This window comes from Sycon ciliatum, chromosome 7 (genome assembly GCF_964019385.1).
Source record: "Sycon ciliatum chromosome 7, ocSycCili1.1, whole genome shotgun sequence".
Lineage (NCBI taxonomy): Eukaryota > Metazoa > Porifera > Calcarea > Leucosolenida > Sycettidae > Sycon > Sycon ciliatum.
In genome coordinates, this window is record NC_088649.1 from 5,195,621 (window position 1) to 5,216,067 (window position 20,447).

Consider the following 20,447-nt stretch of genomic DNA (forward strand, 5'->3'; position numbering starts at 1 on the left):
ACCCCGCCGTGGATCGGTGCATCTGCGGCAGTGGGTTCACCGGATCGCTGTGCCAGCACCTGGTCCACTGCTTGGCCAACTACTACGGTCCCATATGCCAGCACCAGTGCAATTGCCAGAACGGCGCAACGTGCGATCAAGCAAGCGGCTGTGTGTGCCCATCGGGTTTCGTCGGCGCGCAGTGCGAGCTCGCCGTCAATCCCCCGTCTACCGCACTGTGTCCGGCGAACAAGTACGGACCCAACTGCGCGCAGACGTGCGACTGCACTAACGCTGGCGTGTGCGACCCGACACACGGCTGCCTGTGCCCACTCGGCTACGGTGGCGCGTGGTGCGAGCTGCAGGTCCCGTGCCCGGCCAATAGCTACGGCCTGAACTGCTCGCTGGTGTGCAACTGTCAGAATGGCGGCACCTGCGACCGCAACGCCGGCTGCGTGTGCACGCTGGGCTTCGTCGGCGCCTCGTGCGACCGGCGTGCCACGTGCCCGACGAATCGCTTCGGCCCGAACTGCCTGCAGCACTGCGACTGCCAGAACAGCGGCACGTGCGACGCGGTCAACGGGTGCCAGTGTGACGCCTGGTTCAAGGGTACTCACTGCGAGTCGCGCATCCCGTGTCCGACGGGCACGTACGGGCCCGGCTGCGCGCTGACCTGCAACTGCAGCAATGGCGGCACGTGCGACTCGGTGACCGGGTGCATATGCCCGGCGGGCTACATAGGCGTTCAGTGCCGGGGCAAGGTGCACTGCTCGTTTCCGGTGCTGGACGGGCCCGGGATCATGCTGATCTCCATCAGCGGGCTGGAGCACACGGCCCGCGTGCTCACGCTGTGCAAGCCGGGCTACACGTGGCGCAGCGGACAGCACTCGCGCGTCTGCCAGGCCAACGGCTCCTGGTCGGGCGTAGCCGCCATCTGCAGCCAGCCCAGGCCCGACGAGGCGCAGCCCTGCTTGGCCGGGCGGACAAACACCACTAGAGGAACGTTCGACTGGCACCAGACGTCCGTTGGCGTAAATCGCACCCTGCCGTGCCCGATTGTGCTCGCCGGACAGGCGCCAAAGTACGCGTATCGTTCCTGCCTCGGCCCGGCTACGTGGTCGGCCATACGCCTGCAAGACTGTCCCTACCTGAGCGAGCGTACGCGCGGCATCAATCTGCTCAGCGAGGTGGCGGGAAAGTCGTTACGCAACGCCACGTCGACCAATTCCATCCTGACGATCGTGGACAACATAACGGTGCTGATCAACGACGATGCGGACCTTAGCAACGACGAGCTCGGTCTGCTCTCCACGATCCTGGACGATGTGGTGGAGAGCACAGTGCAGGTGATTAACTCGCAGACGCAGCAGGCGAGCGACTTTGCTCAAGTGGACCGCATCCTCTCCTCCTTCCTGAACGTGGTCAGTCGCGTTGCCAGCGACAATCATCATGACGACTCGAGCGCCACCGGATCGGGGATGCCGCCGCAGACAACGCCAGGAGCGGGCGAGCCAGACGCAAGCATCTCGCAGGTCAGGATAGCCGTCTCACTGACCAAGCTCGTGCAGTCCGTCCCCATAGCGCAGAACCAGGAGTTGATACGCATGGCGGACAATGTCGGTGTGGCGGCCGTGTGTCCCGAAGATATGTCTGGCTACTCGGTAACCGTGGACGACGGTGTGGGCAATAGCAACGGTAGCGAGGCCGCAAACTCCACATCGAGCACGCCACAGTCTCCGAGCATTTCGGTGCGCATCCGACGGGTTCAACAAGATCCTGAGCTTCACATGAACGGCACGACGGCGAAATCCACCAAGCTAATGCTGTCGATCCCGGCCGAAGCGGTCGATATTGCCAGCAGATACATCGGGACCACCACCGTCACCGCCAATGGGTCAGCAAGCACTGCGTGCAAGCGCGCCACGGCTAGCTTTGTCATGTTCTTCAAATCGCAGCTGTTCCCGAGCACGACGTCCGACGGCGACGTGCTAGCCTCGAAGGTGATAGCCGCCAAGGTCGGCACCCTCGCCAACGTGAACCTGTCCTCGTCTAGCGTCGTCATGGTTTTGCCAGTCGACCAGTCGCTGATGAGCCGCGTCAACAGCTCCTGGACGGCCACGTGCGCTTTCTGGGACACACGCCGGGCCAGCTGGAGCTCCGCCGGCTGCCGCCTGCTGTCGTTCTACGCGACGAACAACGGGAGCGGCGCAGCGGCCCAGTGCAGCTGCAATCACATGACCAACTTTGCGCTGCTGGTTCGTCCACCGCAGGCAACCACTCCTGGCAGCGGCGGCAACGACGGCGATGACAATGGCGTCGCCGACAGGAGCCAGGCACGGCACACGCACGCCCTGTCGACCTTGACCATGTTCGGCTGCGGCATGTCGTCGTTGTGTCTCTGCTTCACCATCTTCATCATCGTCAGCAACCGCGACCTGCGCATACGTCAGCGTCAGCAGCTTACACTCGGCATGTCCGTAGCACTTCTCTCCGTTATGATTCTGTTTGCCTCGTCTGAGTCGGCCGTGGGCAGCAAGCACTCGTGCCGCGCCGTGGCCTCCCTGCTCCACTACTCTCTCCTGTCGCTGTTCTGCTGGATGGGAGCGCAGGCCACACTACTCTACAAGCAACTCGTGCGCGTGTTTGACACCGTGTCGGAGAAGTTCACACGGATCTCGGTGCTCGCATCCGCCCTGGGCCCGCTGCTCGTCGTCGCGGCAACCGCTATATCCACCAGCATGCAGGCGTACACAAACCGAGCCGGCCTCTGTTTCATCTCCACGGATATGGTGTTCTACGTGACGTTCTTCGGCCCCATGGTGCTCATGGTCGTGTACAACACGCTGATCATCGCCCGCGTCATCGGCATCGTTATGTCGACCGGCAATGCCGTGCAGCGGGAGAAAGGAGAGAGTGGCGGAGTCGGGCAGACAATGTTCTACGTGCGCATCGTCACGTCGCTATCGGTTCTGGTCGGCGTGACGTGGCTGCTCGGGCTGCTGGTGGCGTTTGTCGACTCTGTGGCGCTGCAGTACCTGTTCTGCGTTGTCAACTCGTTCCAGGGCTGCGCCGTGTTCTACTTTTACACGCTCACGGCGAAGGAAGTGCACGAGGCGCTGCGACGCAATCCCCGCTTTGCCCTGCTCAAGCCGCTCCTGGGCTGCCAGGATCGCCGACAACGACTGTCGGCAGTGCCGCTGTCAGCGGTAACCACCTCCACTAACTCCACCAGCGGCGGTAGTGGGAACAACAACAACAACAACACCGCAAGCAGCAGTCGAGCGCAGAATGCCGCAGCGGACACCAAGGCAGCAGTAGCAGCAGCGCAAGGTGAGGAGGACCGTCCGACCACGGCGAGCACGTCGTGCACTTCGGCCAACATCTTCCTGCCGCACGACCACACTCCCGTCATCAGCGACCGTTCGAGCGACACGTCAATCGGTGCCAATGCCGCCAGCGGCTCCAACCATCTAGGCTTGCTCAACATTGACGAATGCGGCGACGGCTGCAATCGCAAATGCAGCACGTCCTCCGCCAACACGTTCGTAGATCAGGGTACGTCAGAAGGTGGCGCAACACCGCCTTCGTCTTCGGGCTCCGCCACGCGTATAGCGGGCACGGGCACGCCCAACCAGCTGAGTCCCAAGAAGAACGCGTTGACTCCGGTTGCATCCGCCGGTTCGGGCGCTGGCAACGAGGACGGTGACATTGGCGCAGCGGGAGCGTCGCCGCCACCTCACTCTCCTAGCGTGTACGATGCTCTGGCGCCCATCCGCAAGGCGATGATGGCGCAGCGAAAGGCGAGCGGCAGCCAGGGCAGTGAGTCGAGCCCGGTGAGCCAACGAGACTCCCCCGTTGCGCAGCCGCGACCCACCGCCTCCGTCACCGTGGCACTGCAGTTCTCGCTACAACCACTGCCGACAGAAGACCTGGGATCGGCGGCGGCAACGACGGCAGGGGAATCCGACGACAGCGGATTCAGACGCAAGCCGCTGGCCGCTCAGCACCGCGTCGCCTCGCTGCAGTCACCCAACTCCGTCGGTCCGCCCGTGCACAAGCCGTCGCACATTCAAACGCTCCCCTCGCAGCTGAGCATGAACGGCGAGATGCTGGCAAAGTACGCCGCGTCGCGCGCCACCCACCAGTCCCTTGACTGTGAGTCTCCGACGGTGCAGTCCAAGGGCTCGCTTCATCACATCGTGCAGCCCCTGCATCGCATCACCAACAACGCCAAGACCAAGCTGGGCAACGCCGTCCTGTCCAGCCTGGAGAGCTGCAAGTCGATGGGTGCCAGCGTCGGCGCCAGCGTGGGCTCCACTCGCAGTACCCCCATGCAGTACTACAACCCACTGCTGGACAACGAGGACCTGGCGATGTCGCCGTGATCCCGTCCCCGTGTCGTAATGATGTCCCCACAGTGACGTCGTGATGATGCCACCAGTAAACCCCCCCGGCCATGACGTCATGATGATGTCACCGTTATCCCTGCCATGACGTCATTGTGTCGTTGTGATCCCGTCGGGACGTCGTCGTCGTCGTGATGCAATCAGATATGTGTGTGTGTGTGTGTGTGTGTGTGTACATGTGTGTGTGTGTGAGTAGAAGTGTGTGTGTGTGTGTTCCACTGCCAGCTTGTCTACTTATCATGTGCCGGCTTTGGATGCTTGGCTTGCTAGCATCTCACGGGTCACAATACAATGGCAGCTGGGCTCGGCGTAGCCTTAGCAACACGACAGCGCCGTCCCCTGGACTTTCATGCATATGATTATGATGTCGGTGGGCTAGCTGCTTGCAAGCGTGTGCACATTCGTTTTGTGTGTGTGTGTGTGTGTTTGTGTGTGTGTGTGTGTCAATATGAGTATATTTTCCCCGTTTGCCCTAGTTTTCCATCCGACTTCGGTACTTACCGTTTGCTGCTTTCGCCGTTTTCTCAATGGGAGTGCGTCCTTGTTGAGGAAGCTATCCCCCAGCTGTTATGCCCTCTTACATTTTGTTACTCTTTCCCCCTTGGCAGGAACATGTGTGCATATGATTGCACGGATGTGTGTGTGTGTGTCCCCTCCCTCTGCTTGAACGCCAATTCCTGCAGCAAACGTACATTATGGATGATCTATTTTTTTACTCCAATGAGCAAGAGGTGTGCATGCTCGCAGTGTCAAATCATGCTGAATAATGCACCCGGTTGCGCGCTTGCAAACATGCACGTGCACACACACACACACACACACACACACACGACCACTGTTTTGCTGCTTCTTGCGCCATGCAAATTACCCGCCTCTTGTTATAGACGCCTCTTCATTCCTTCCAACCTAAACTTTTTATCCATGATTTCAGCTAGTTTTGTTATATTCTATTTCGACAATTCATCATTATTTTTTCATGATGGCGATATCACAGTCCTTATGTTTTCCGGCATGACTGTCTTTTTAATTAGTCATTACCTTTGTTCGAACCTAATGAAGTGCTTTCGTAGGATCGTTTTTTCTGCTAGTTTTTTAAAAAGTTACTGATACTAGTGATAGCTCTGTTTTTATCCTCTCTTTGAATATTCTGATTTTAGAAGTACCAGCTGTGCATCAGTAGTAGCAAGAGTACATGTACTCTTGGTAGTAGCAAGAGTCCATAAACAAGAGTATGCAACTGTGATCTCTTTTCTATGGGCCAGATGCGCGGCGCGGCGCGCTGCCTTCATTACATCATTCAGCTGCAGTCCGCGCACTGCGGAAAATCAAACACTACGCTTTCCCTCTGGTTTGAAATGAATTTTCGTACGGAACTGGAGTTCACGCGCCAAAATTTAGAGATCGCGTAGGTACTGGAATGAATCGAGCAAAAACGGATGGGCTCGTACGAGAAATTGTGGGTTTGAGTGCATGCTTTCAGAGCGTGATGGAGGCAAGTTACGTAATGAAGGCAGCGCGCCGCGCACTGGCCCATAACCACAGTTGCATACTCTTGTTTATGCACTCTTGGTAGTAGTGTACAGAGCATGAGTGTTAAGCGGGATTCACAGAAGCTTTTTTGCGATGCGACAGGCGCGAAACCGGGAAAACCCCAAATCGCAGCAATGTCGCACTCCACGCAACTGCCGCAACTGGGCCATCGCAGGCCATCGCAGAAGTTGAGCTTGGCTCAACTTTTGCGATGCGATGCGACAAGCGATTTGGCGTACGATTTTGACCTTTTCTACAGCAAAGTTGTACAAAGGTGCAAGAGTTGCCTATAAATTTGTATCAAACCGCGCGAATATCATGGTGACGTAGCCAAATCAGCAAGATGTTGTCGCATCACTGACTTCTTCTGTGAATGGTATTTCGCGAGTTCGCATCGCACGCGTCCGTCGCAGATCGCGTCGCATCGCGTGTCGCATCGCAAAGAAGCTTCTGTGAATCCCGCTTAAGCTGAAAGCTTGCAAACAAACAAACTAGCATACGAAGCACAAAGGCCACTGGAAACTTCAATGAGGAGGAGTGTTGCACTCTTCAACGTCGCTGATACGGGATTCCGTGCTTCGCATGCTACTGTAGCGGACATGGAAATCCAGTCGATTGGCCGGGGCCGGCGCCCTCAGCGCGTACAGAACGCTGTGTGCAGTGCACAAGTCATGTTGAACTGATGCGACCAGCGCGCTGCAGCGCATGCATGCATGTGTGTACCGCTTATCCACGGCTGCATGGCCAGCGCCCTGGGGCCGCTAGACGTGCGACTGGATTTCCATGTCCACGGCAGTAGTTGGTATGCATGTAGCCTTGTAGGACTCTGATATCATTCACGGCTCGGATTCCACTCTTTCTATTTCCACTTACGGTCCCCGATATCAGTCACACAGTCACGACTTCTATAATAGGGAGGTTCCGGAGTACGATTTTTCGTGCCAAAATCCGTAGAGGCTCTACGGATTTTTATACGTCGTTTTTGAGCAGTGAAATGTTCCGGAGTACGGAACTTATGTGTTTGGCGTCATTGCCTAGGTTACGATCGCAAACACGTCACATTCCCGCGCTATGCCTTTATACTGTGAACATTTGTACCGAAATCAAAACTTCCCGCGAAAAATCGATGTTTCTCGTACCAAATTTGTACGCGAAAAATCTTTCTGCACCCGATGACGCAAAATCTCCATACGAAACATGGTTCGTATGAAAGCCAGTCCACACGGATTCTCCGTGCCGAAAAATCGTATGGAGCACCCCTGGAAAAAATCCGTAGCGCCCATACGGATTTTGGCACGGAAAATCGTACCCCGGAACCTCTCTAATACAATAATTATAGTACCGTGCTGCGATTACGTTTACAGTCTGTTTCAAAAAGATTAGCAATCAAGTTTAGGTCTTAAAAAGTATGAAGATAAGGGAAATCTGGACAACAAAGTACATAAAACGGCTTGTTAGGGCACGGCAAATTGTTCTGTGAAGGTTTCGGAACAATTGGACCAACCGTTAAGGAGTTAGTATTTCGGCCAGGTTTCTGGCCTTTTCCCATGGTTTATAATTTGCCCTGGAAGCCAGTATCGATTTGTTATCAAAACCCACGATTTATCCCTTCCTTTTTGGCCTAGTGGTTATGAATGCTGTCTGCTGACCATGAAGTTGTGAGTTCAAATCCCAACAAATCTTCAAGTCAAACATTTTTTCTTCAATTTTTTCATTGTTTTGGTACAAGACAAAGAAGGTGGCTGCGCCAAGCGACTTGTTGTTGGAGCTCGCGTTTCCTGCCGAACTGACTGACACTTGAATGACTGGCTCACGCCATGTGAAGTTGTGAACACACACAACACTGAAACCGTGTGAGTGAACTACGGAAGTCATTGCGCTGTAGCTACGTGTTGTTGAATAAACCGGCACATCGAGATCGATCGATTTCTGTTTGAGAATTATTTTAGTATTTGAAGATGGCCAATTTATTTGAATTTAGGAGTCAACGCCGTCTTCTATCAGCTTTCACAGGCGTCTGCTTTCTCAAAATGTCGTCGAAGTCACACGGATAACCATGATAACTTTGCCACTTCAAGGCCTTGGGAATGAGTCTGTGTCGATGCCGTTTTCGTCACATCGTGAGAGTAAATTGCATCCGCGGCAGCTCAAAGAATCTATTTGGTCACAAAACGGACGCATCCCGCTCGTCAAAATTTACCACACTTTCGACATGTCCTCTCTGACTCCACATCGATGCGAGGAAGATCGTCAGTGAGTTGTCATTTTTTATGCTTTCGCGCGGAATATTTCTTCGAGTTCACAGTGAGTTTTTCCAGGCAGCGCTCGAGCGCTCATAGTATAGTGTCATACGGTAAGACGGCAAACTCCCCGGGCGATCACCAGGATTGCTAATCTTTTTGAAACTGACTATAGGGTGCGTGGTTGTGAGTTTCGTATTGTGTTGTCCGCAGTAAGGCGCCCGTTCAAGATGTGAATGGCCGAGTAGGGTGTTCGAGTGCATACACTCCCGATACCATTACATTGGCATTTATACACTTTTCCTCCTTATTTTCTCCCCAACCCTCCTTCCCTGTAACATAATAACATATTCGCTGCCTTGTCATTGAGCATTTGTGCTCGTTTGGATTTGCGAATTCACTCATAAAGTATACAAACAAACAAACAAACAATCATGACACAATCACTCGTGCATTCCACACGCTATACAAAACAGAGTTAGAGGGCACAGGGCGGGATGCACGCAAGTTAGTTACATAGTGAAATGGCAGTGTGCCGGGGCAGTTTAATCCATAACCTGTGTTGTTTGTGGAGTCTTGGTAACGCGTCGTACGTCTGCAGTTTTGAAAGCCAAACTTTTACTTTTAACACTCGTAGTTCAACCGAAAAAAGTCTGTGTGGCTTATACTACGGTGGTGTTTACTGAATATCCATACATCTTCACTCTCCATACATCTTCACTCTCCATACATCTTCACTCTCCATACATCTTCACTCTCCATACATCTTCACTCTCCATACATCTTCACTCTCCAAACATCTTCACTCTCCATACATCTTCACTCTCCATACATCTTCACTCTCCATACATCTTCACTCTCCATACATCTTCACTCTCCATACATCTTCACTCTCCATACATCTTCACTCTCCAAACATCTTCACTCTCCATACATCTTCACTCTCCATACATCTTCACTCTCCATACATCTTCACTCTCCATACATCTTCACTCTCCATACATCTTCACTCTCCATACATCTCCACTCTCCATACATCTTCACTCTCCATACATCTTCACTCTCCATACATCTTCACTCTCCATACATCTTCACTCTCCATACATCTTCACTCTCCATACATCTTCACTCTCCATACATCTTCACTCTCCATACATCTTCACTCTCCAAACATCTTCACTCTCCATACATCTTCACTCTCCATACATCTTCACTCTCCAAACATCTTCACTCTCCATACATCTTCACTCTCCATACATCTTCACTCTCCATACATCTTCACTCTCCATACATCTTCACTCTCCATACACCTTCACTCTCCATACATCTTCACTCTCCATACATCTTCACTCTCCATACATCTTCACTCTCCATACATCTTCACTCTCCAAACATCTTCACTCTCCAAACATCTTCACTCTCCATACATCTTCACTCTCCAAACATCTTCACTCTCCATACATCTTCACTCTCCATACATCTTCACTCTCCAAACATCTTCACTCTCCATACATCTTCACTCTCCATACATCTTCACTCTCCATACATCTTCACTCTCCATACATCTTCACTCTCCATACATCTTCACTCTCCATACACCTTCACTCTCCATACATCTTCACTCTCCATACATCTTCACTCTCCATACATCTTCACTCTCCATACATCTTCACTCTCCAAACATCTTCACTCTCCATACATCTTCACTCTCCATACATCTTCACTCTCCAAACATCTTCACTCTCCATACATCTTCACTCTCCATACATCTTCACTCTCCATACATCTTCACTCTCCAAACATCTTCACTCTCCATACATCTTCACTCTCCATACATCTTCACTCTCCATACATCTTCACTCTCCAAACGGTCTCTGGACTACAACAATCACTAAAAGAAAAAAAAGGCCCGAAAATTCGAATAATTTAGTATCTGTAGAAAGGAAAAAGACATTATGGATACGAGAGAGAGTAACTCTCCATCACTGTAACATGATACTTTATACAGTCAGAAAGTGCAATAACTAGGCACAAAACTGACAGAGTACTGAGACATTCGACGTCCTGACACCTAGCTTCAACACATCTCCGTAGCGCTAACCAACGGCCTTCCAACTTGGAAGGTTCAAGGTTATGGATAGACCAAAGAGGGGAAGGCAATCAGTCAGTTTTGTGCCTAGTTATTGCACTTTCTGACTGTATAAAGTATCATGTTACAGTGATGAGTTACTCTTGACTCGTATCCATAATGTCTTTTTCCTTTCTACATTATTTTATTTATGGCTCAACATCCGAGTTTCAAATTTAATATCTCTTTTTCTTTTAGTGATTGGTATAGCCCAGAGACCGTTTGGAGAGTGTTGTGAAGATGTATGGATATAGTGGATGGCTACGGTGGAGTCTTCGCATTTTGAGAAATGTGTTTAATGAATGGTGATATAAAGAGTAGATGTGTGTTTTCGCGACGAAATACCCCGGGGGGGGGGGGGGGGGGGGGGGGAAATACCCGGGCGCGGCTTATACTCCGGGCAATACGGTATATGGAGCAGATCAGGCATCATCGAGTCGTGAAGGTTACGTGAGGAAAGACTTAAGTGGCAGACAGTTACCCAGTACGCACACGTACTACAGTAGCAAAATTTAATCACTTGAAGTCGGAGCTTTAATTTAAAAAATCAACCCATCAAATTTCTATCGGAGGAAAACCAGCAGCCACACCGAACGCTCGGGAAAGCAACGGAGAAAGCAGATAAACGGTTTCGAAAGACTTGTGAGCACACGGGCTTTGGTTGAAATAAACTCGCGGTCCCCTCGGCGAAGGTGTAGTTCGACAATGAGAGCAAGGAGCAGTGCAATTGTACTACTTCCTGAGTGAGATACACATCGCAAACATTGTGTGAAGCTGAAAATTATGACTCCGAGGAAGAGGTTAGTGGCATAGGTTGATCGTAAACAACCCATGATGTAATACGACTCGTAGAGGCACTGAGGGCACGGCGTCCACATTCATTGGTTGCAGGATGGCTAAGCCAGGACAGGACAAAAGCCAGTATGTTGTGAAATATGATCATGTAGACCTGTGTGTGTGTGTGTGTATGTCACGGTGTGTGTGTGCGTGTGTGTGTGTGTGTGTGTGTGTGTGTGTGTGTCACGGTGCGTGTGTGCGTGTGTGTGTGTGTGTGTGTGTGTGTGTGTGTGTGTGCGTGTGTATATATATATATATATGTGTATGTACGTGTGTGTGTATGGGTGTGTGTGTGTGTGTGTGTGTGTGTATAATTTATATATGTGTGTATGTACGTGTGTGTGTATGGGTGTGTGTGTGGGGGGGGGGGGGGTGCACATGCATGTATATGCAGGCATGTGTGTGCACGTGTTTCAGGGGATCGATTCAGTAAACCACGACAGTCAATTCTGAACAGACACATAAACCGGGACAAGACAGTAGGAACATAATATTATAAACTTGCATCAGCGAATCGCTTTAGTTCAGGCAGCTCGTAGCGTGGGTGCACAGGAAGAGAGCAAAATAAGAGAAATTTTCGAGCCCCCGAGCATGCATACTCTCACAACACGATCATAGAGATGTCATCTCAAGTCAACACAGGAGTCCAGTGTACACTGTCCATCGTAATCAGATTGTAGATAAACCGCACAGGTGCTCTCAAGTCAATTGTGCGTGTGTGTGTGTGTGTGTGTGCGCGCGCGCGCATGCGCGCAGGTGTGTGTGATTCTTCTGAATCTCTCTCCCCTCTCCCGAGAGTAGGCCCACGGGGCCAGCTTATGTTAGTGAGCAAGTACAGTACAGTGCGTGCGTGTGCGTGTGTGTGTGTGTGTGTGTGTGTGTGCGCGTGCGTGTGTGTATCTGTTCACGCGTCTGTGCGTTCATGCCTGCATCAACACACCGACCGTACTCATGAGATCTGATAGTCGTTCGACGGGCGTGCCAGCGGCATGGATCTGAACTCACCACCAACACCGCCGCCACCAATGCTGTCCGAGGCCGACATTGTGGTGCTGCGCGGTCGACTGACGGGACCGCTACTGGTGACGGCCACCCTCATCGACTGCATGGCGTAACCCCCGGGACTGTTCGGACCGCTGCCGCCACCAACACCCACCATGCCAGCGCCAACCTGTCCTGCCCCCGGCGGTAACATCACCACCGGGTTGGACGCGGAGCGTTCGTGAAGCGCCTGCATGCTCGGCGGTGAGATCATGATCCCGCCGGGGAACACGTCGTTTACGTACGCCGGGTGAGCGCCCTCGCCCGGCGCCAGTCTCATTGGGGAGACCTGCTGCTGTAGGTCGGGGGCAAACGCCCCGGCCCCGTGCCCAGGTCCGGGCGACGGCAGGCCCGGCAGATTGGTGGGAAATCCGGGCGACGGGATGCCGGGGCCGGCGTTGTACCCCGGGGACATGGGCCCGCCCCCGGAATACGCCGCGACGACGTAGGATGAGAGGATGACGTCGCTCTCTGTCCCGTTGTCGAGGGGAACCGGGTGTATCTGCCATTGGACAGGGTGAAGGAGTGGAAACATGAGTGTTTGCGTGGAAGTGAGAGCAATATCGGGTGGGAGAGGGGGGGGGGGGGGGTAAGCAGATATCCGTTGGTGCATACACATGGGAACGGATGTCCTTCAGCCCAATAGGGCTTGAAAGTGATGACGTCAAAACGGCCAGGGAGTAGTAAGTTGACATCAGATTTCTATTTTTGGATCCACTAAGGTGTGACTTTGCTATTGCCTAAGTATGTGGGTGCATAGCAACCCACTCATGTCGCATGCAGGTGTGACTTTTATTTCGCCACCAGTTGTAACCCCGCCCCCAGTAGCCAAATCAGTCAGTTTCACTGGCTACATCACCATGCTGTGGGTAAGACCGCTTGAAATGTGCTTGGATCCATACAAAAACTGGATCCAAGTGGATCCAGTTTTTGAATTTTTGAAATTGTTGCTATGCTGTGACGTAGCACTTTCAAGCCCTATGGACCATAAAACATGTTCAGTGCTGCCAAATAATTTTCGCCCAAAATCGGACACCCTTCACCGCCAAGCAAGGCTGGCCACATGGTGCGAATTTTTGTCCTCTGCAATTTTTTTACAGAGAATTCAAAATATCGCCTAAAACACCATGAAAATTCGCTTCGTTGCCATGGTAACCCCGGGGTTGTCATGAATTTTGTAATGATGAGTGTGGTCGCACACTGACTCTGTACAGACTGTCAGCGTGCATGCCAACCAGCCTGATCCAGGCATGTTACTTTGCACTTCCACAGCCAAGCAGCTAGTCTTTTTAGAAGCAAATGTACAGTGATTTGTGCCTTCAGTTGCGCTGAAAAGTGAAAGTACAGGACTTCTGCATAGGAAAGTAATGATCTCCGACATTTTGGCTCCTTTTCGGACGTTTCCCTTTTCGGACCGGTTTTCGGAAGAGCCTTCAAAAATCGGACACTGTCCGAAAATCGGACGGTTTGGCAGCACTGCATGTTACACACGCACACACTCATTTACGCACACATGAGCATGCACACTCGTTCATGAAAAACAGCAACACAAGACTCGGCAGAGTCGCTGGCGGCTGTTGCCCTTACCTTGAAGTAGTCTAGCATGTGAAAGACATTGTCAAACGTCCACTGATGCACTTTGCACTGGCCTCCGCGTATTATTGTCATTCTCATGTGCTGTCAATGGTCACGAGCAAGTCATGGGTCATGCAAGCATGGGAACACACACACACACACACACACACACACACACACACACACACACACACACACACACGCACGCACGCACACACACACACACACACACACACACCGATTCTTAAGGACAATGCACAATTGTTTTACTCACTCAGCAAAGTGCCCACCTCCAGAACTAAACGCAAAGCAGGGTCTCAAAGCAGCGTACACAACCCTGTATCTAGCATGCACATGGTCCAGCTAATGTGTACAAGTTTGTCACGTGATGTGAAGTTCTGCCAACGCAGCCCCATAAACTGGAGTTTCTCACTACGGGGCGGGGGGGGGGGGGGGTGTAGTCATGGTAACATGCCTACCTTGGCTCGTCCACGACAGTTGAAAGTAAGCACCAGCTGCCCCTGTCTGGACTCGCTCTGTCGTACCAGGAATGTGCCGTGTGCCTGCGACGCGCCCTGGCAAACCAGCATCGTGGCCTCCTGCACGTGGGCAAACACACGTGCACACATGCACGAATGCACACACACACACACACACACACACACACACACACACACACACACACACACACACACACACACACACACACACAAGCACACATATAGACAGCCACCTTGACCTTGATCTTGCCCATTGCATACGCAATGAAAGCGAATGTCGGAAAGTTCAAGTGAGAACACGAGCACAGAATTCGCCATGTCAGCCACACACACACGGGCATACACACACACGGGCATACACACACACACGGGCATACACACACACACGGGCACACACACGGGCATACACACACACACGGGCATACACACATACGGGCATACACACACACGGGCATACACACACACACGGGCATACACACACACACGGGCATACACACACACACACGGGCATACACACACACACACGGGCATACACACACACACGGGCATACACACACACGGGCATACACACACACACGGGCATACACACACACGGGCATACACACACACACGGGCATACACACACACGGGCATACACACACACACACGGGCATACACACGGGCATGCACACACACACACACACGGGCATACACACACACACACACGGGCATACACACACACACGGGCATACACACACACACGGGCATACACACACACACGGGCATACACACACACACGGGCATACACACACACACACGGGCATACACACACACACGGGCATACACACACACGGGCATACACACACACACGGGCATACACACACACGGGCATACACACACACACGGGCATACACACACACACACGGGCATACACACACACACACGGGCATACACACACACGGGCATACACACACATCCTGTATGGGTAAGCCCGTCGCAAGAGAAGCACACAAATGCACTGGTTGTGCACCCACAGATTTCCTCTTATAGCAACGTTACCGGATGGGAGTCTGAATGGAACAGATCAAGATTAGCGCCAGATAACGGTCTAATCCACACAACCAGCGAAGCCATGTGACCCCCCCCCCCCCCCCCCCCCTATGCACACCTGGTCTACACCACACGAAGCACATCGGAATAGGACACGCACACTCACACGTGCGCGTGCACACACACACGCCACATTGACACCACATTCACACAGCAACAGAGTTAGGCAGAAGAAAAACACACTATTAAAAATAGCTTTACTTTGACGTCTAAGCCCTTTTAAAAAAGTTCGAATTGAGCCCCAGCCGCACGAGCAAAACATTTCGTCGGTGGGCCCGAGAAACAATACAACAGTGGCGACGACACATCAACAGCCCTGAGGTTCTCACCTGCCTGGACAGCATGCCGTGGAACCATGGCTGCGTCTGCAGTGGCTCCAGGAACTGAGAGATGTTATCGCAACCGGCTGAATCCACCGACGGCTGCCGGCGAATGCCTTCATTTCCGTCCTGGAACACAAATACCATAGAAAAACTATTTAAAAAAATTTCACGGTTCGTGTCAGACTCGGCTAGAGGCTGAGTTTTCCGCATCCGTAGGAACGCCACCATCCTTCAAGGATCAAGACGCACATGCAGCTCCTAAAGCGGTGGGAGGTGAGTAGATCAGCTCACCAGCAAGTGGTCAAAGACCGAATATCCCATTCACTGCATCCATGTTTTCCTCGTGCCAGGCAACGAGAAAAGAACTATAAATCGAAGCAACAGCTCTTGAGCTACCTTCTTCCCAAATGTTTGTCGTGTTTCGGAACAAGGGCAAAGCTGTGACGCGCCGAGAAGCACTAACACACGTAATCCAATAGGGAACTGCTTCTCTGTACATAACATTTCGCAGGGCACTGGGCTGTGCACTGGGCTGTGCACTGGGCTGTGCACTGGGCTGTGCACTGGGCTGCGCACTGGCATACACTGGGCTGCGCACTGGGCTGCGCACTGGGCTGTGCACTGGGCTGTGCACTGGGCTGTGCACTGGGCTGTGCACTGGGCTGCGCACTGGGCTGCGCACTGGGCTGTGCACTGGGCTGTGCACTGGGCTGTGCACTGGTGCAGGGCACTAACACAAGGCAATGCCAGTACATGTACTGGTCACGGCGGACCTCACATTTAACCATTAAATCAAGTTTTATTGAGCATGCGTGTGTGTATTGCATACTACTCGAAGTACTGGAAAGCGATAAACTTTCGCGGCGCACAAATTTCGCGTTTTCAAGAACTGTGCCGGTTCACGACGAGAAACTTTCGCGATTTCATCTATTCAGTTGGATCTTGTATTGTCTACAACCAATATACAGAGAGCAGTGTGCGCAATCATGTGCAATTCTTTCTGAAATGATTTTGTGAAACGCAGTGATTGAGTGTGAGCCAGTGTTGCTCACAAGCCAAATTTTACTGATGAAGCAGCGTGATGCGAGATTTTAAATGGATATGTGATCAGATATGTGATCGGCGCGAAAATTGCAAAATCAAATCTCTAGCAAAAGCTTGGTTGGTTGGTTGGTTGGATTTAAAGTCGTACAACAAACAGGCATATCTGCCTCCTTATATGAAGACGACTTCTGGCAGTAAAACATGTAAAAAAAAAGTTTCTCACTTTCCAGTACTCACTGGCAAGGCTGGAACCGGAGAAATCAGACCATCCAGACTACTAGCGCTTGTAGATGCTTTCAATCCACTGCCACCACCACCAGCACCAGCACCACCACCAGCACCAGCACGTGGGTGCGGTACATTGCTAACACCATCCGGTGGCGGAGGTGGAGGGTCGATGCCGTCGCCGGATGCGTTGTCCGGAGGTGGTGGCGGCGGAGGAGGTTCGTCGTCATCGTCGTCATCCGACTGCACCTCTGTGGTGGACAAGAATACGCACCAAATACTAGAGGCGGTTAGGGTGTGATTGCAGCTCCACAAAAGGGAGGGGATGGGAAGGGGGAAGGGAGGGGATAGAAGGGGAAGAGAGCGGGAGGAGACAGGAGCGGCAGGGGACAGGGAAGAGCCTGAGGAAGGGAGGAGAGGGGATGAGGCTCCTCATCATCAGACTGCATCCATGAGGACAAGTACACCCGGAGAGACAGTGTGGACGTGATTGCAGCTCCATAAAGGCAGAGGAAAGAAAGTGAGGGAGGGGGAGGGGGAGGAGGAGGAGGGGAAAGGATTGGTAAGGGAGGAGAGGACGGGAGAAGGGAGAGTGGTGAGCATGACTGCTAGAGCACGGACTGCTACCAAGGTCTAGTCAATACGTGGCAATCTACAAGTAAAGTAGGTATCGGTTATAGCGTGGGTGTTTGAAAAACGACTTTCTATTCTTATTTCCGATAGTTCTTACACACGATAAATATAGTGTGACGTATCATATACATGAGCGCATAGCCAGGAAGATCATCATACATGCAACATAGTGCTACTGTGTATGCGGTTGCTTATACTTCCAAAGTAGTCCCATACTGGGCCATAGGTTCACCATGTGGCTGAGCAACATGAGTTACATGACCACAACAGATGCACTTGCAGCATTATGATGCAATTCGAGTCGGTCCAGAGCTGTATCGGGCAGATGTTATTACTACAGGCGATACACTTTGTACTGATCTGGCATGTTTTGCTACACAAAGTCCATTCTTAGGACCGATATATTCTATTACACGATAACATTGCTTGTAAGAATAAATATACACATGAAACCCATGTTATGATTATGAAAATATGAGAGTATATTCTTGTAGGCAGTATATTCTTTCACACGACCACGCTATAACCCATACGCACTGTGTACATTTACGTGCATTTTCACGCAGGACCCATCACGGTGCCCACGTGTCAAAACTTTGTCACACACACACACACACGCGCATTACATGGAAGTGAAAGCAACATGCTGGAATTGAACTCCACAAGCCTGTTCTTTGCACCAAAGCCCGCCGCAAGGTGGAGCAAAAACCAAGGACAAAATCAACACAAAAAACTGTGAACATGTGTGACTGTACGCAGCAGGAGTGGCAGCAGCACTGAGCAGCAGCAACAGCAGCAGCAGCAGCAACAGCAACAACAGCAGCAACAGCAACAACAGCAGCAGCAGCAGCAGCAACAGCAGCAGCAGCAACAGCAGCAGCAACAGCAACAGCAGCAGCAGCAGCAGCAGCAGCAACAGCAACAGCAGCAGCAACAGCAGCAACAGCAACAGCAGCAACAGCATCAGCAGCAGCAGCAACAACAGCAGCAGCAGCAGCAGCAGCAGCAGCAGCAACAGCAGCAGCAGCAGCAACAGCAGCAGCAGCAGCAGCAGCAGCAACAGCAGCAGCAGCAACAGCAGCAGCAACAGCAGCAGCAGCAGCAACAGCAGCAACAGCAGCAGCAACAGCAGCAGCAGCAATGAAAGTAGCAACTGTACAATAGAGATGTTCCACATGTTCATCACGTGACCACCACCATTCAGTGGGCAGGGGCGGATCCAGGAGGGGTTCCAAGGGTTCCGCGGAACCCCCTAAATTCCGTATCATAATGTCGTACTGGCAACCACATGCGTGTTCATGTACATGTATCAGCTATTCAGTTCTGCCTATACTGGAACCCCCCCCCCCCCCCCCCCCCCCCTGTAGAGATCGCTTGGTCCGCCGCTGGAGTATACGAGTACGTACCATACAGACCTGCACCGTTCTCGCCCGTCTTGATGTTCCTGCATCATACACAGGGGACACACACAACACCAACAAGTTACCATGGTGACAGCGCAATCGCTGTATCATGAATAGAGCTTTTACATGTACCATACGTTGATGGATGCGGCTAATGGGGTTTCGGCACTTGTACCGGTGGTTGTGAGACGTATCCCCTCGGTCACCCCACCACCGTTAGGTGCTGCATCTGTTGCTGGATTTACCAGGTGTTAGCGGCAGTCGGCTTTCAGCCGGGTCTCACCTAGCTAATTTACGGTTATTATCTCCTTGTTGACTATTCACTTTTTTTTAGTGGCAGTCGTGAGTTCCCTTGGCAACTGACACGCTACAGTCCGTTTCAAAAAGATTTGCAATCCTGGCGATCGCCCGCGGAGTTTGGCGTCTTACCGTATGAGCACTCGAGCGCTGCCTGAAAAAACTCACTGTGAACTCAAAGAAATATTCCGCGCGAAAGCAGGAAAAATGACAACTAACTCACTCACGTTGATACAGTCATGTACGCCTGGTTTACAACAAACGAGTTCTTCCTCGTATCGATACGCGATAATGGAGTCAGAGAGGACAAGAGGACATGTCGAAACGAAAGTGTTGTAAATGTTGACGAGCGGCATGAGTCCCAATTCGTTTTGTGACCAAAATAGTTTCTTTGAGCTGCGATGCAATTTACTCACCGTATGACGAAAACGACATCGACACGGACTCATTCCCAAGGCCATGACTTGGCAAAGCTATCTGTGTGACTTCGACGACATTTTGAAAGCAGACGCTTGTGAACTCTGATGGAAGGCGGCGTTGACTGCTAAATTCAAATAAATTGGCGATCTTGAAATACTAAAATAAATCTCAAAAAGCTACAGCGCGATGACTTCCATCATAATTCACTCACACCATTGCAGTGTTGTGGGTGTGTTCACATGGCGTGAGCCAGTCAAGTGTCAGTCAGTTCGGCAGGAAGCGCGAGCTCCAACAACAAGTCGTTTCGTGCAGCCATCTTCTTTGTCTTGTACCAGCTTGATCATCAAAACAATGAAAAAAAAGTTTGACTTGAGGAGAGGTTGGGATTTGAACTCACAACTTCATGGTCAGCAGACAGCATTCATAACCACAAGGCCAAAAAGGAAAGGATAAATCGTGGGTTTTGATAAAAAATCGATACTGGCTTCCTGGGCAAATTGTAAACCATGGGAAAAGGCCGGAAACCTGGCCGAAATTCTAACTCCTTAACGGTTGCTCCAATTGTTCCGAAACCTTCACAGAACAATTTGCCGTGTCCTAACAAGCCATTCTATGTACTTTGTTGTCCAAATTTCCCTTATCTTCATACTTTTTAAGACCCAAACCTGATTGTAAATCTTTTTGAAACAGACTATAGTTTACTTTATTTATTTTTCTTTATTTTGATCACGTGGTGTTCACCAGCACTTGACCTTTGTGTGCTTGCATGCAGTGCAG

General features: G+C 51.6%; 2 protein-coding genes across 2 annotated transcripts in view; one reads left to right on the forward strand and one right to left on the reverse strand.

Annotated features, from left to right (window-relative positions):
- The first annotated feature begins 708 nt into the window (after positions 1-708).
- LOC135820796 (uncharacterized) lies at positions 709-5,466 on the forward strand. Its single transcript, XM_065333840.1, has one exon. The coding sequence runs from the start codon at positions 780-782 to the stop codon at positions 4,362-4,364; it is 3,585 nt and encodes a 1,194-aa protein (XP_065189912.1). The 5' UTR covers positions 709-779; the 3' UTR covers positions 4,365-5,466.
- A 5,439-nt stretch (positions 5,467-10,905) lies between these two features.
- Positions 10,906-20,447, reverse strand: part of LOC135820802 (SH2B adapter protein 2-like) — a 16,166-nt gene continuing 6,624 nt past the window's right edge. The window contains exons 6-11 of the mRNA XM_065333847.1: positions 18,957-18,994; positions 16,930-17,168; positions 15,655-15,774; positions 14,216-14,335; positions 13,749-13,838; positions 10,906-12,663 (exon numbers count right to left, since the gene is read on the reverse strand). Of these exons, the coding sequence (XP_065189919.1) occupies positions 12,070-12,663; positions 13,749-13,838; positions 14,216-14,335; positions 15,655-15,774; positions 16,930-17,168; positions 18,957-18,994 (1,201 nt within the window). The 3' untranslated portion in view covers positions 10,906-12,069. The remainder of the gene's footprint in view (positions 12,664-13,748; positions 13,839-14,215; positions 14,336-15,654; positions 15,775-16,929; positions 17,169-18,956; positions 18,995-20,447) is intronic.